A 13,576-nucleotide genomic window follows, 5' to 3' on the forward strand; every position below is an offset into this window, starting at 1 on the left:
TCGTTACGTGAGCCCTGAGCAATAATTATATAATTTTCAGTTGAAAGACGTGACAAAATGGCCGCCCCCAGTGATGACTAAAAACAGGTGGATTAACTCATATTCCACAAATGCAATATTTATCAGAATGCCTTGTTTCAACTAGTGGGCTTGCATGGAACATATTCTTAAAAAATATGTTTGGGTTGACTTCGCTTGAATAAAGTATTTGCAAAAAATCAATGAAAATCAGTCCTCTTATTCACGTTAAGGGTATTAAAATTCAAGAAAATAATCAGAAAAATCAAGGGATTTTTTTTACAATAAATAAAATATGCGATTAACTGCGAGTTAACTATGAAAAATACGATTAACTAGGATTAAAAAATGTAATCGCTCGACAGCACTAATATATATATATATATATATATATATATATATATATATATATATATATATATATATATAATCACAATGGTTACATTCCAAAAATAACCCGCGATAGGTTAAGTCCGCAGAGTAGGAAACTTTTTTTCGCAATTATTATACTGTGTTTTAAGGCTGTAAACCTCACCATAAACATTTCTCTCTTGTTTAAACATGCTCAAAGTTCAAACCTCATTAAGAAAAAGAAGTATACTTTATTATTATTATTATTATTAAATGTCAAAACCTTTAACTTTCCTGTTATGTTGTGGGGTGAATTGACCTGTTTCGAAAATCTGTAATATACGGTAATGTAGTATGTTGAAAGACAACACTATTTTTGATTTTATTTTATTAAAAAAATGTAGGGTTAGGTTTAGCAGCCTCTGGAAGCTGACTAGTTTAACAAGATATGAAACAAATAACAGTTTGAGATATTCCAAATATTTCTATTAATATCTGCAAGTATTTATTGTGTTTAATTGATCACTACTGTACAATCACAACATTTCTAGGAACTGACAATGTACTTGTGAGCTATTTGTACAACCGGCCTGTGGGCAAGTCATGCGGTTCTTGGGGGTAATCGGGTGCCAACGGGGACTATGTTGGTGAACCCTGTACAATGTGAACACTAAATGAGTGTGTATTGTGTGTAGTGTTGAAACAAGTAAAGCAAAATTGATTTCATCTTTCAAAAACTCACTTATTTGGAGGGAGTGCCTTCGAAGCATCTAAAACGTACTGGCAAAAGTTTTTTAAAATGACATCGATAACCTGAAGATGAGAAGGAGAGGAGATTTGCAAAGTAACATGAAACACACATGCATAAAAAGACCAAAGTGCAAACAGCAAAAACAAGAACGGTTTTTAGTCTTTACTTGCAAGTGGAGCTCTGACAATGAAAGCATGTCAGTTTTCAGTTTGATGACTTTCTTTTCCACAAGGTCATCAGGAAGACCAGGAAAGATGAAGCTCAGTGTGTTGGAGATCTTCGACAGGTGAGCCGACATATCTGATGGAACATTATGGTCAATATTAAACATCAGGAATATCCTACCTGATTGCTATCCTGCTTATTACTACATAACCAAATACACAGACTGCTGTTTTTAAAGGTCACATTGTGCTTGGTTTTCTTGGTTATTGCTGCAGGGCACCGCGCAAGGACAATTGCACCCCGGTGTGACCTTGCCCGTATTTGGAAGTGCTTGTGTAGCACCCTACCACGAAGTAACAGTGAGGCTTTTCCCTCTGGTTGGACTACAACAGTTAGCACTCTGAAATCACAAGACCAACCTCGGCCCCTCTGCTAATGTTTGCACCTTCAGATGTCCCCGCAAAGTCGCTCTAAATGGAACATTTTTCAGCTCGACATTACGTTGCGATAGAGCCCACGCCCTATCTTGTGTGTCGCACTGCAACCTCTGATTTCCTAAGTCCTTGCATCTCAAAGGCTAGGCCGGGTGTGTATTAAATTTGATATAAAAATGAATAAAATTGTATTGTATTGTATAGGAAGGCTGCAGTGACAGCGAAAACTGTCAGCACGGTAAAAGAGTTTTCTCTTCACAAAAAACAAGAAGATCATTGTCATTGTCCAAATAAAAGAAACTTGAAACTCATTTAACGAATACGAAGACAAGATGAACATTATTGGATCATCTTGTTCATGTCCATGCAAATACATGTGTATGTAATGTAGGCTTGTCAAAAATATCGATACTTACTCGATACTAAACATTTTGAACGGATACAATACTAGCTTGCTGTGGCATCGATTTTACCAATACCAAACCACTGACTTCGATACTAACAGCGCTTTGCCAACGTGTGCTCCTAATGGTCTGCCCCGTGCGCCCCTCCCTCCCTGCTCTGCCGAGTGCAGACTGCTCGTCGACTCCCTAATTAGCCGCGCGGAAAAGCTACGAAGGAAGTACGACCAATTTAAAAAAAAGTTTATGAAATTGAAGAACAGAGAAGTTCATGTGAATTGTCCAAAAATAACTATTTCTTTGTTGTTAAGAATCGGAATTGCGAATCGTTTGGAGCCAGAATCGAATCAAAACATCGGAACCAGAATCGTCCAAATTCAAACGATGCCCAACCCTACCTGCTACTGTTCTGGTTAGCCAATAACTGAAAGTATTTTAAATTATTTTCTTTAATTTTTTGTATTATTACTGTTGTTATTATTATCTGTGACTTGTTGGCTTGCCTTGATAGATAAACATGTGGGTCTAGATACTCAGACAACTTACAGATTTTGTTGTCAATTTATGTTACTGTAAGTGGTGGGTGTTATTCTTTTTCACTACCTCAAACAACTTGAAAATGATGTGCCATTGGTGTTGCACAGTATGGTTATTTATTTGCACTAGTTCAGACAATTTACAGATGAATAATTGTTTTTTTTGTTTGTTTTGTTCTTTGCACTACTGCTTCCTTTGTTTTGCACTACCCCAGGCTCAGACAACTTAAAATGTGCTCCAGGCATTGACTGTACAGAGGGCTGTCAAAATTACTGAAGTTGCACTATCTCTTAAAAAAACTATTGTATTAATGATAATTTAAGTTTTGGGTGATAAAAAAAGTTTTACGGTAAAAAAATAAATAAATAAAAAAAGCCTGTGCTTTAATTTGTTCCGTGTGGTATCAAAATGGTATCGAGTATCGATACTGAACTGGGTATCGGTATCAAAGTTGAAATTCTAGTATCGTGACAAGCCTAATGGAATGCATAGATTGATTGTATTTTCTGTTTCTTGTGCAGTTTCACAATATAAACTGGCAACTTCGCTGCACACCTGGAGTCAGTGGAGTTTGTTTGTGAATGTTTAGCTGTTTGGATAAGATAGCTTCCTCAACTAGCAAGGCCTTAACAGTCAAATTGTCTTTTTATGACACTATTTAATTACTTATTTAACAATACATTAGAGGTCCACTGATAGTGTAGTGGTACACACGCCTGAGTTGTGTGCGGGCAGCGTGGGATCGATTCCCGCTCAGTGACAGTGTCTATGTGTGCCCTGCGACTGGCTGGCGACCAGTTCGGGGTGTAGTCTGCCTTCGCCCATTGACGGCTGGGATAGGCTCCAGCAATTCCCCGCGACCCTGTATAGGATAAGCGGTTTGGAAGATGACATGACATGACAATACATTAGATTTTAATCGTTTAAATTATTCATGCATTTCAATAGCTTTCAGATTTTATCTTATGTTTCTTTATGTGTGTTACAATAACATGTGAAATGATAGGTAATTGTCATGGCTTGTTAGTGCTGACTTGTATTTATGATGTTTTGTCTCCCTCTGCAGGCGCTTTACAATACAATACAATACAACACAATTTTATTTATATAGCGCATTTCATAACAGCTAGAAAGCAGACTACGGGAACTATGAACTGGAAGTGGCGTGATTAAATCTGCCAATAAGAAGAAAAGTTAGAAATATTGGGGACAGAGTGAATTACGCTAAAGCGCCTGCAGACGGAAACAAAACATCATAAATACAAGTCAGCACTAACAAGCCATGACAGTAATAATGTGTTAATAATTTCACACATAAATCGCTCCAGAGTATTAGTCACACCCACGGCCAAACTATGAAAAAAAACGAGACTTATAGTTCGGAAAATACGGTACATGTTTTCACATGCTCCTAAATTTTGATATATTGCCCACCTGTAATGTTTCACAGTATAGGCTGATGATGTGATATTAGATTTTCTCAATGCACACATTTGGGGAAAAAAGTAGAAGAGTGCTAAAACTTTCCTTTTTTTTTGTCAGATCAGTCAAGCTAGCAACATCCCACTGTCTGTTAGTGACCACCCAGCTATGAGAAGATCCCAGAGAGAGAAATACATCAATGAAGGAGCCATTCTGTCGTATCATCAGAAGCATCGCACAGTGTTCAGAATAGGGATAGACCGATTATCGGCTGGGCACACTCCCTGGGATGTCCTCCTCCAGGGTCTGTCCCTTCCTCTTTTGCTTGTTCTACCTGGGCACTCCCTCACCAGCATCATCCACAGCTATATCATCATCCTTGGGCAGCTTTTATTCACATGCGCAAAACTGGGTAGACACTTTTCAGATACCACCATAGCAGAAGGTCCCTGGAGATTTAATACAGAATTAGGAAAGACTGAAAAGGCCAAGTGCCTGACTATGAAGAGAGATGATAAGGATTGGGGTCTCTGAGATGATGAAGACTTGCAAGAAACCAACCAAACACAACACTTCACAGATGGCGAAAATGATGGTGGCCAGGTATCCAGTCTCTTCAAGATGTGATTGATGGGGATGTTATTGGACTTGGATATTATTCCCTAGCAAAGCAACTCCAGTCAAGAGTTGAAAATGTCAAACTGCCAGAAATACCAAAGATAAAGAAACGCATAGCAGCATCAGATGATGGCAGATGAAATGTCTGCCGAACAAAGAGCAAGTGTTCAAGACACATATGGCTGTGTCAATTGGATGCCAAAACATTTGCCACTCTCCGAGACTGTGGAGAGTCAGCTAGAAAAAAAAGAAGAAAAAATGGAGGCTTTTGAAGAGATTAACTTCAATTCAGATGCTGTTAAAGAATTAATCAAATCCACCTATTTCACACAGTGTCAAGAGATGAATAATGGTGTAAGCATCCAGAAGCCAGGAATGGCCATTTTTGTTTAAGGAAGTTGGTATGGCAGCACACTTCCAAGAACTGACTGGTGTTTGATTAAGTCTTTCCTTGCCAATGTGGACAAAACTTTTTCAAACGTGTTGATGCACATAAACACAGACAAGTTCTGGATGCGCTTCTCAAGCTTCAAACTGAGAGAGGTCAGTTCATCGGTTGCTCAGAAGAGGTCAAACAGATGGTGCTTCTTTTACTCGCGCATTTTGATGAGAAGAAAGCGCATCTGTTCCATTTTGTCGAGAAGACAAGCCTTGCTGAGGAGATTCAGATGGAGAGTGTGCCAGTAAAACCCTGCCTTATTGTAAATGGGAAGTAAATTGAAGCAAACCTGCAAGCTTTCTCCAGAAGTACAGTAACACCCAGAGCTGGGCGGACCGGTCCGTCTATTCATCACTGACGGACACCTGTTTTGCTGACGTTTGACGAATGATGGGTAAAATTTTGAAATAGATGGACTAAGCATAGTCTGAATCCGTCATTCGTCTGTAGTCTGTCATTAGTCTATTTTTCGGGGCGGGGCTTCAATGGCTGTGGCGAGCACGGCAAGGAACAATAGTGAGTTGTAGTTAGCTGTGGGACAGATTTGAGTGATGGACCAGGCTGTGAACAGGCTTCCATGGCGCAATAAATTAGTCTTTCTCTCTTTGTGTTCAAATATCGGCCAGGGGTGGTTGCTAGTGGAAGTTTATGCTAGTGGAAGTTTAGTCAGACTCGCCGACGGACGGCTGTTTAAAATTAGAGGCGGACTGGCCTATAGACAGGTACTATTTCCCCCCCCGGTAAAAAAGTTGAATGACGACGACGGGAGGGTACCAACGCTGCAGACAGATGACGAATAACGGACGCTTAATTTTTTTGTAAAATGCCTAGCTCTGGTAACAACCACTTTTAAGATAAGATAAGATAAGAATGCCTTTATTGATCCCACAGTGGGGAAATTTTCATTGGCAAACATTTAGGATCAAACCTATGTAGATATACGCAGTAACATGTGTAAATACACATGTATATACACACCAACCTACATCTACATAAAAAATATGAGGAACACTAATTTCGGCCTGTACATAGTACAGAGGAAAAAATACTCTAAGTAAGTGACAGTGCTGCAGTGCTGTAGTGAAATGTAAGGAACAGCATTGGATAAAAATAAAACTAGACTAACAGTAGTGGGGAATGTTGAGTATTGCACGGTATTACAGTAGTGGGGAATATTGGGTATTGCACGATATGAGCTCAGGTGCAGGACTGCACAATTGTACTAATGTCCGCCAGTTTGTAGAGACTACACAATGTTCTTGTTAAAGAGTCTGACAGCAGCAGGCAAGAAGGAACGGCGGAATCTCTCCTTTGCACAGCGAGGGTGTAACAGTCTGTCACTGAAGGTGCTGTGGAGTGCTGTTAGGGTGCCCTGGAGGGGGTGGTCCGGGTTGCCCAGCATTGATGACAGCTTGGCCAACATCCTCCTGTCCCCCACCGAGTCCACAGAGTCCAGGGAGCAGCCCAGGACAGAGCCGGCCCTCCTGACCAGTTTGTCCAGCCGCTTCTTGTCCCGGGCCGAGACGCCGCCTGCCCAGGTGACCACTCCCTGGAAGATGACCGATGCAACCACCGAGTCATAAAAGTTCCTGAGGAATGTCCCCTGAACCCCAAAAGACCTCAGTCTCCTGAGTAGGAAGAGTCTGCTCTGACTCTTCCTATAGAGGGCGTCTGTGTTGTCACACCAGTCCAGTTTATTGTTCAGATGAACACCCAGGCACTTGTAAGTTGAGACTCTCTCAACATCTGTTCCCCGGATATTCACTGGTGCAGGTGAAGAGTGCTGACGCCTACCGAAATCCACCACCATTTCTTTGGAATTCCCCGCATTGATCAGGAGGCGGTTCTGCTGGCACCAGTCCACAAAACCCTGAGTAAGTTCTCTGTACTCCCGATCATCTCCGCCTGTGATGAGGCCGACAATCGCAGAGTCGTCAGAGAACTTCTGCAGGTGACAGGTAGGGGTGTTGTAGTTGAAGTCCGAGGTGTAGAGGGTGAACAGGAAGGGAGCCAAGACAGTTCCCTGTGGGGCCCCCGTGCTGCAGAGGAGCACGTCAGACACACAGTCCTGTGTCCTCACATACTGTGGCCGGTTTGTGAGGTAGTCCTGGATCCATGTGGTGAGGTGGTGGGCCACCCCCGCCCGCTCCAGCTTGTCTCCCAGTAGGGTGGGCTGGATGGTGTTGAAAGCACTGGAGAAATCAAAGAAATATGATCCTCACAGTGTTCCCGGCCTTCTCCAGGTGGGAGAGTGAAGTGTGGAGGAGGTAGATGATGGCATCATCCACACTGATGCCAGGCTGATATGCGAACTGGAGTGGGTCCATTGAGGAGCTCACCAGGGGGCGCAGGTGGACAAGGACCAGTCTCTCCAGGGTCTTCATCAGGTGAGACGTCAGCGCCACTGGTCTGAAGCTGTTGAGCTCCTTCGGGTGGGGGGCCTTTGGCACCGGGACCAAGCAGGATGTTTTCCATAGCTGGGGGACCCTGCCCAGCTTCAGGCTCAGGTTGAACATGTGCTGGACAATTCCACACAGCTGGTCTGCGCAGGATTTGAGGAGCTGGGGGCTGATGCCATCTGGACCCGCTGCCTTCCTCGCCTTCATCTTCTTCAGCTGGTTCCTCACCTGAGATGTTGTGAAGGCCAAGGCTGGACAAGAGGGAGGTGGCTATCTGGTGTAGCTGGGAGCTGGAGATTGTGGAGAAAAGAGGGGAGGGGGTGACACGCCCAGCAGGAGGAGTAGGTGGAGGCTGCAGCAGGAGAGACTGAGTGGAGGCAGGCATCTGATCGAACCTATTGAAAAAGAGATTCAGCTCATTTGCCCACTGCAGGTCCCCCCCAGTCCGGGTCTTGGGTTGTCCGTGGCCTGAGATGGTCTTCAGGCCCCTCCAGACTCCCCTGGCGTTATTCTGCAGCAGCTGCTCCTCCATCCTCTTCCTGTAGTACCTTTTCCCCTCTCTGATCCTCCTCCTCAGCTGGCGCTGCACAGTCCTCCGCTCCTCTATGTTGCCTGACGCAAAAGCCCTCCTCTTCTCCTTCAGGAGAGCTTTTATGTCTGGTGTGATCCAGGGTTTGTTGTTGGAGAAGCACCTTACTGTCCTGGTGGGTATGGTGTTCTCCATGCAGAAATTTATATAGTCTGTAACAGTGTCCGTTAGACTACTAATGTCTTCCCCGTGAGCATCGCTGAATACTTCCCACACAGTTGTGCTGAAGCAGTCCTTTAAGGCCTCCTCGGCCTCTCCAGACCATCTCTGAACCGTGCGGGTCACAGCTGGCTGCCTGCGAACCAGAGGTTTGTACACAGACTGGAGAGCCACCAGGTTGTGATCAGCTTTGCCCAGCGGGGGGAGGGGCAGTGATGTGTATGCCTCCTTGGTGTTGGCATAGAAAAGGTCCAGTGTTTTATTGTCTCTGGTGTGGCAGGTGACATACTGTGTGAATGAAGGCAGAGAGGAGGAGGGGGAGGCATGATTGAAGTCACCAGAGATGAGTACCAGGGCATTTGGGTGCTGTGTTTGTAGCCTGCTCACTGCTGCAGTCAAGACATCACAGGCTGTGTCGCTGCTGGCAGCTGGTGGGACGTAGACGGTCACCGCGATCACATGACTAAACTCTCACGGGATGTAGAATGGCCTCATGCCAACAGCTAGCAGCTCAATATCCCTGCTGCAAAGCTGCTCCTTAATCGTGATGTGCCCAGGATTACACCATCTATCGTTCACAAACACAGCCAGCCCTCCTCCTTTCCTCTTTCCACTCTCCAGCGTCCTGTCCGCGCGTATGATTTGGAAGCCGTCCAATTCTACGACCGCGTTCGGCGTTAGCGTTGTTAGCCACGACTCCGTGAATAGCATCAGGCTAGCCTCCCGGAAGTCCCTCTCGTGCCGGGTAAGCGCCGCTAGCTCGTCCATCTTGTTGGGGAGCGATCTAACATTCCCCATGATAACAGACGGGAGGACGGGATGGTATCGTCTCCTCCTTTCCCGGCGTTTAACCCCCGCACGAGATCCCCGTCTCTTCCTCCTCAGCTCACGGGGGACATCGGGTCTCGCCTCGGGAGCCGGCGCATGGTTAGCACGGAATGCTAACAGCTGATTCCGGCTGTAAACAATGGAGGCTCGGCTCCGAGCCAAGTCGCCGGACACGATCGCGCAAAAAATAGCCATCAGCAGCAGCAAGAATACCGCAGTTTGGGTGTCCATTGCTACGCAAGTTACGACTATCAACTATATGAAAAAGGTATGAGGTAGAGTAAAATTAAAGAACAAAAACACACGAAAAGGCTCACCGATGAGCCGGAGCTACTGTAGCGGGCTGCCACTCGCACGGCGCCGGAAACGAAACTCTTTACACATAGCTTGTGTAGCTTTCATGTTAGCTTGTAGCTTGTGACTTTATAGTTTACATTTCACCTGATAAGTTCTGTCAACAGTAGAAATAATAATAATAATAATAATAATAACAAAATAATACAATCAGGTGACCAACTAATTCTATAATATAATTCTATTAGGCCTAATGCAGCAATGATTCTGTGTTTTTCATGAATTTTTGTATAAAAGATATTAAGCTGATCTTGTCAAATTCAATTAACTTTTTACAGTATCTGTAATTTATAATCCTTAGTTGAGGATCTAGTAACACAATTATTGTGACGTCGTAATAAATTATGCATCTTCTGTTAGTGCAGGTTAAAGGGCATCTGTCAGACATATGGTATCCGTTCTTGCCCATCCCTAATAAATACCATAAGCATTCCTTGAACAGGAAATCAACCCAAAAATATATTTTTTCACGAATATGTTCCTAGCAGGCCCACTAGTTGAAACACGGCATTCTGATTAATATTGTGTTTGTGGAAAATGAGTTAAGCGGCAAAATCCATCCCTTTTTAGCCATCTCAGGGGCAGCCATTTTGTCACTTCTGTCGACTGAAAATGACATCACAACTGCTCAGGTAACGACCAATCACGGCTCAGCTTCAGAAAACAGGTCAGCCCCTTTAAGTACATGATTAGCTCATCAGAATGCTCGGTAGAAGTAAGAAACGATCCTGATCATTTGAGTCAGGTGTGTTGTAGGGAGAGATTCAAAACAGGCAGGATATAGCTCTCGAGGAACTGGAGTTCCCTACCCCTGGTCTAAAATGTTATCTACATGTATATTAAAATCACCAGTCAAGAGAATCACGTTATTGTTTCTATGAACGATTGATAAAAAATCTGATAGTTCTGAAATCAAGCTTGTAAACTCTTTTGGAGGACTGTAAACTCTTATGCCTGAATTTGGAGGGCTCCAAAAACAAGGGTGTGATATTCAAAAGTATACACCGTATTTTTCGGGCTATAAGCCGCACCGTTATATAAGCCGCACATATGTTGAACATCTATGTTGAAAACTTTTATATTTACTGCATTTACAGAACGATTATGAACTTTAAATGTACATGTATGTACCTGAGCAGATTCTTTCCTAACAGTGCCTTTTAACACTGCAGCAAAGTTGCTGATTAAAACAGAAGAGAACCAAGAGAAAATAAACAGTACGTATCTTCATTTCACTGCCGACTGCCGCTACAGTTTGTCAGCTAATGTCCACCAGACTCCACTATCTATTGTTCTACTACATTCTACATATGCACCTGTCTTGTTTTATGTTAATAAAGTCAGCGAATCGAACACACGACGTGCTAATTCAACAATAGCATTTCACATCGAAACAACAGAACAGACGTAACATGCCAATCGCATTCATGTGCACTTCAGGGACCTCTAGGAAAACATCAAATCAAAGCATTACAGCACCTAATACAATAACCTAGTCTATGGCGCCCTCGCCTGTTGAACTCATCCACCTGCAGTCACATCCAGATAATGGGAAATGTATTGTATTGAATTGTACTGTCATTCCCGTTAGAGCGCCCCGAGCGGTGGAAGATAAATCCACAGGGGGTGGGGTTGAGGACGGCACTGGAGAAGGACAGGTGGCCCACTAGAATACCATTTCCCTGAGCGGCTTCAAGCATGCGCGGGCAATGGAACTGTGGGAGGAGCCACCGACTCTCACTCTTGTAATTTACGCTTAACTGTGAACCTACCTCCGTCATTTCCATCTGAGACAAGCTTTCTTTGCTCCTGCAGTTGAAGTTTTAGGACATGCAGAAGATCATCGTGATTCTCCTCACGTAAAACATTCCCTGAAATCACAGCGTTGAATGTTTCAACGATTTTGACATAATAGTGTAGTTTTGCGTGTGCATATGTGTGTGTAGTGCAAATTGAAGATGACCCACTTTTTTGTTGTCTTAGTCTCTGACAAGATTCCAAGTATGATGAATACTGTGTTGCAGGAATCTTATCTGCTCTAAACACAATAATAAAACATAATAACAATAAATGCATTTATCATAACTCAATGTCAATAGTCAAATACAACAACCATGAATCTTAAACCAGTCACTACATAAGGACAAACATTTAATGATGAATAAGTATTTTTTTTTAAAGTGTCCGTTTTTCACAAAATAAATGTGGAATTGACCATTTTTTCATTGAATAATATGCATAGTAATGTTTTCATTTGATTCAGTGACTCATTGACTTCAAAGAAGAGTTGCATGTTCTTTTTTGAAGAGATAATAATAGTTTTTTTCTCTTTAGGTTAGTAAGGGCTCAGGTAACAACAAATCACAGCTGACCTGTTTTCTGAAGCTGAGCCGTGATTGATCATTACCTGAGCCCTGAGAGGTGGTGAGGTCATGTTCAGTCGACCGAAGTGACAAAATGGCCGCGCCCTGAGATGGCTAAAAAGGGGTGGATTTTGCTGCTTAACTAATTAATGCAATATTAATCAGAATGCCGTGTTTCAACCAGTGGGCCTGCAGGGAGCATATTCTTGAAAAAAATGTGTTTGGGTTGATTTCCACGCTCAGGGGTTACATAATCACATACTGTACACCTCATACAATACACCATGTTGCTTGTGCAGCAAGCAACATGGTGTATTCAGGCTACAATCACAATATAGGAACTTCACAGGACGTTTGGCACAATGATTGTTTTTCTTTGATAACAATATTTTTATGAGTGTGAGAAGCCAACACAAAAGTCACGATTAAATTCCGATCAGTTGCCCAGCCCTATTTTAAATAGCAAAGGCATGTGCGCACTTGGTCTGCCACAAACTTATTTTGCTAGTCGACTAATCACTAACAGTAGTCGCGATTAGTCGACTAATCGGATAATATATAAATCGCGGCAAATCGCAGCAGCAAGCTGCTGCTGCTCTTATAATAAGCATCATTCGCTTACAGCTTAAATTCTTTATGTACAAACTAATCATGAAGACAAGATGATAGTACATTCAACTTGTATTAAACTTTGCAACTTAAGCCATCATTCCTGACATGTATATAAATAAAGGAGCGACTTAAATTGATGGCGATACTCTGGCCTTAAATAATTCTTTAGTGCGTTTTAAAATTGAACCAAAACTATACACTATGCAAGAGTTGCACTAATACAGTGAAATTATCTAAAATTATCTATCAATACAAAAAGAAGTACTTGTATACATGTTTCACTCTTCTTGGGCACCAAGACTTTTTTTTACCTTTTTTTTTTTTTTTTAAACGTAAGGTAGTGAAATCAGAGGAGTAAATTGGGCAAATGCTCTGTGCTGAAGAAAAACTAAAGTAAACACTTGTGTTGGTTTTTAATTTTGTGTTAATTTAAACTTCATCAAAAAGGTTTTGTTATCCTTTTCACTAGTATGCATAATTTAAAAGTAGAAAATTGATCTGCACAATCAAAATGTGGTATGCACCTGTAACAAAAAAAGGAAGACCTTTTTTTTGCACTATAACATAGTATATTACAACAAACTTAATTATGGATTTTATTGTTATGTGATGCCGATGAGTGGCACATATGTCGTTTTTGTGTTGAGTGTTGATATTTCCCAGTTCATGAACGCATCACTTCGTTGGCGAGTGAGAGAAAGAGAGAGAGAGAGAGAGCAAGCGTGCGCTGCCTGCTTCGATGTCTACCACAGGCATAAACACACAGAGTTTTGGTTGTTAATCAACGTGAGTTTACTGAATAATGGCTGCTTAATCCATAGAAGATGCTACGACGTGTTAGCGTACCAAATAGAAGCATTACATCAAACGCACCATAACGTGTGTGCTAACTGCAGCTAGCTTCTAGACACAACTGTGTCTATGTCAGATATGAAACAGGCATAAGCCATAACTTTTTCTTTTTTTTTTTTAAATGATTGGGCATCCCCGTCGTGCTGCCATGAAAGGCCGGTTTACATTGTATTGAGTATATTTGGTGAAATGCGGCGTAACTTTCGGACTCTGTTACCAATGACGAATTAGCCCTTACAGTGTAAGGCTTACACTACTTCACCCACAATGCTTCCGTTAACATC

General features: G+C 42.4%; 1 protein-coding gene across 5 annotated transcripts in view; it reads right to left on the reverse strand.

The window, feature by feature from the left end:
• fanca (FA complementation group A) overlaps positions 1-13,576 on the reverse strand; it is a 165,616-nt gene that overhangs the window by 65,683 nt on the left and 86,357 nt on the right. For all 5 annotated transcript variants that reach the window (XM_086027080.1, XM_086027081.1, XM_086027083.1 and 2 more), the window contains 4 exons: positions 11,433-11,503; positions 11,238-11,336; positions 1,287-1,420; positions 1,112-1,182 (listed from right to left, as the gene is read on the reverse strand). In XM_086027080.1, the coding sequence (XP_085883206.1) occupies positions 1,112-1,182; positions 1,287-1,420; positions 11,238-11,336; positions 11,433-11,503 (375 nt within the window). The remainder of the gene's footprint in view (positions 1-1,111; positions 1,183-1,286; positions 1,421-11,237; positions 11,337-11,432; positions 11,504-13,576) is intronic.

The sequence above is a fragment of the Filicampus tigris genome, chromosome 4 (genome assembly GCF_054856515.1).
Source record: "Filicampus tigris isolate MCC_2025a chromosome 4, RoL_Ftig_1.0, whole genome shotgun sequence".
NCBI lineage: Eukaryota > Metazoa > Chordata > Actinopteri > Syngnathiformes > Syngnathidae > Filicampus > Filicampus tigris.